We start from the raw sequence: 1,158 nt of genomic DNA on the forward strand, positions 1-1,158 counted from the left end.
ATGGAAGATATTGTCAGACTCTTGATGTTCTGCCTGTGCTGATATAATTTTATGATTATGTTTTTCTTTTGTTATGTAGAAATTCTTTAGTTTTATGAGCAATAATTGTAACTGTAATCTTTGCACAGATGTGGTAAATACACTGTTGAAGAGTGCAGCGATGTTGAGCCAGGAACAAAGATTGTGTGTCATCTAAAAGTGGCAGATAGAGAGTTTGCAGATGACCAGACAATCAAAGGTATGCATATATTTATTTCTGATTAATTTAAATATTATGTCATATTTATATCAAATATCATCTTTGTTTCCCAGAAAGTTTAAAGCTCGAGTTCCAATTACCATTTCTCCTCACAGACATCATCAAGAAATACAGTAGCTTTGTAGGCTCCCCTATTGAAGTGAATGGTGAACAAGCCAACAGCATTCAGCCCATTTGGCTCATGGACCCCAAAGAAGTGTCTCCTGCCCAGCACGAGGAATTTTACCGCTACGTGGGTTCGTCGTATGACAAGCCACGCTTTACTCTCCACTACTGTACTGATGCACCCATAAATCTCCGTTGTGTGCTCTATGTCCCAGAAGGAAAGCCTGGTATGTTGCATTAGTTGATACCTTATTCTGTAATGGTGGGGGAAGAGAGGATGCATATACTTTGTGAGAATATCAGTCGAGGTATTGGCTTATTTTTTATGTAAAGGGTATTTTAACTAACCAGAAAATCAGTTTATTCCTAGCTTTCTGTGTGTTTTTAAGATGTATGAAATTCAGAATATACAGCATGAGGTCTGGAAGAGGTGTTAGTCAGTTTATACCTGTTATGAATCAGAGTAAAAAAGGATATTAATGCTATTTCACATGAGCATCCAAGTTTATGGGACACACGTAGCATTCTTTTTATTTCGCTTTCTCTGTCACAAAGTTACTCAATAACCTCATTCTTTGCAGGGCTGTTTGACCTTAATCGTGAAGGAGTTGGCGGTGTTGCTCTATACTGCCGCCGTGTTCTCATCATGAACAAGGCAGAAAACATTCTTCCAAAATGGCTCAGGTTCCTGAAAGGCAAGTAGAAGTTCAGCTTATTACTTCCATGTCTCCCCTGTCTAAGGCATTGTTTCAGTATGTTTTACTCGAGCCGTCCCTGTAATATACCCATTATTA

The 1,158-nt window shown here is 38.4% G+C and overlaps 1 protein-coding gene across 1 annotated transcript in view; it reads left to right on the forward strand.

Annotated features, from left to right (window-relative positions):
- The window catches only part of LOC119593827 (heat shock protein 75 kDa, mitochondrial-like), a 35,708-nt gene that overhangs the window by 20,581 nt on the left and 13,969 nt on the right, over positions 1 to 1,158 (forward strand). The window contains exons 5-7 of the mRNA XM_037942857.1: positions 129 to 238; positions 355 to 591; positions 946 to 1,059. Of these exons, the coding sequence (XP_037798785.1) occupies positions 129 to 238; positions 355 to 591; positions 946 to 1,059 (461 nt within the window). The remainder of the gene's footprint in view (positions 1 to 128; positions 239 to 354; positions 592 to 945; positions 1,060 to 1,158) is intronic.

The sequence above is a fragment of the Penaeus monodon genome, chromosome 32, assembly GCF_015228065.2.
Source record: "Penaeus monodon isolate SGIC_2016 chromosome 32, NSTDA_Pmon_1, whole genome shotgun sequence".
Classification (NCBI taxonomy): Eukaryota; Metazoa; Arthropoda; class Malacostraca; order Decapoda; family Penaeidae; genus Penaeus; species Penaeus monodon.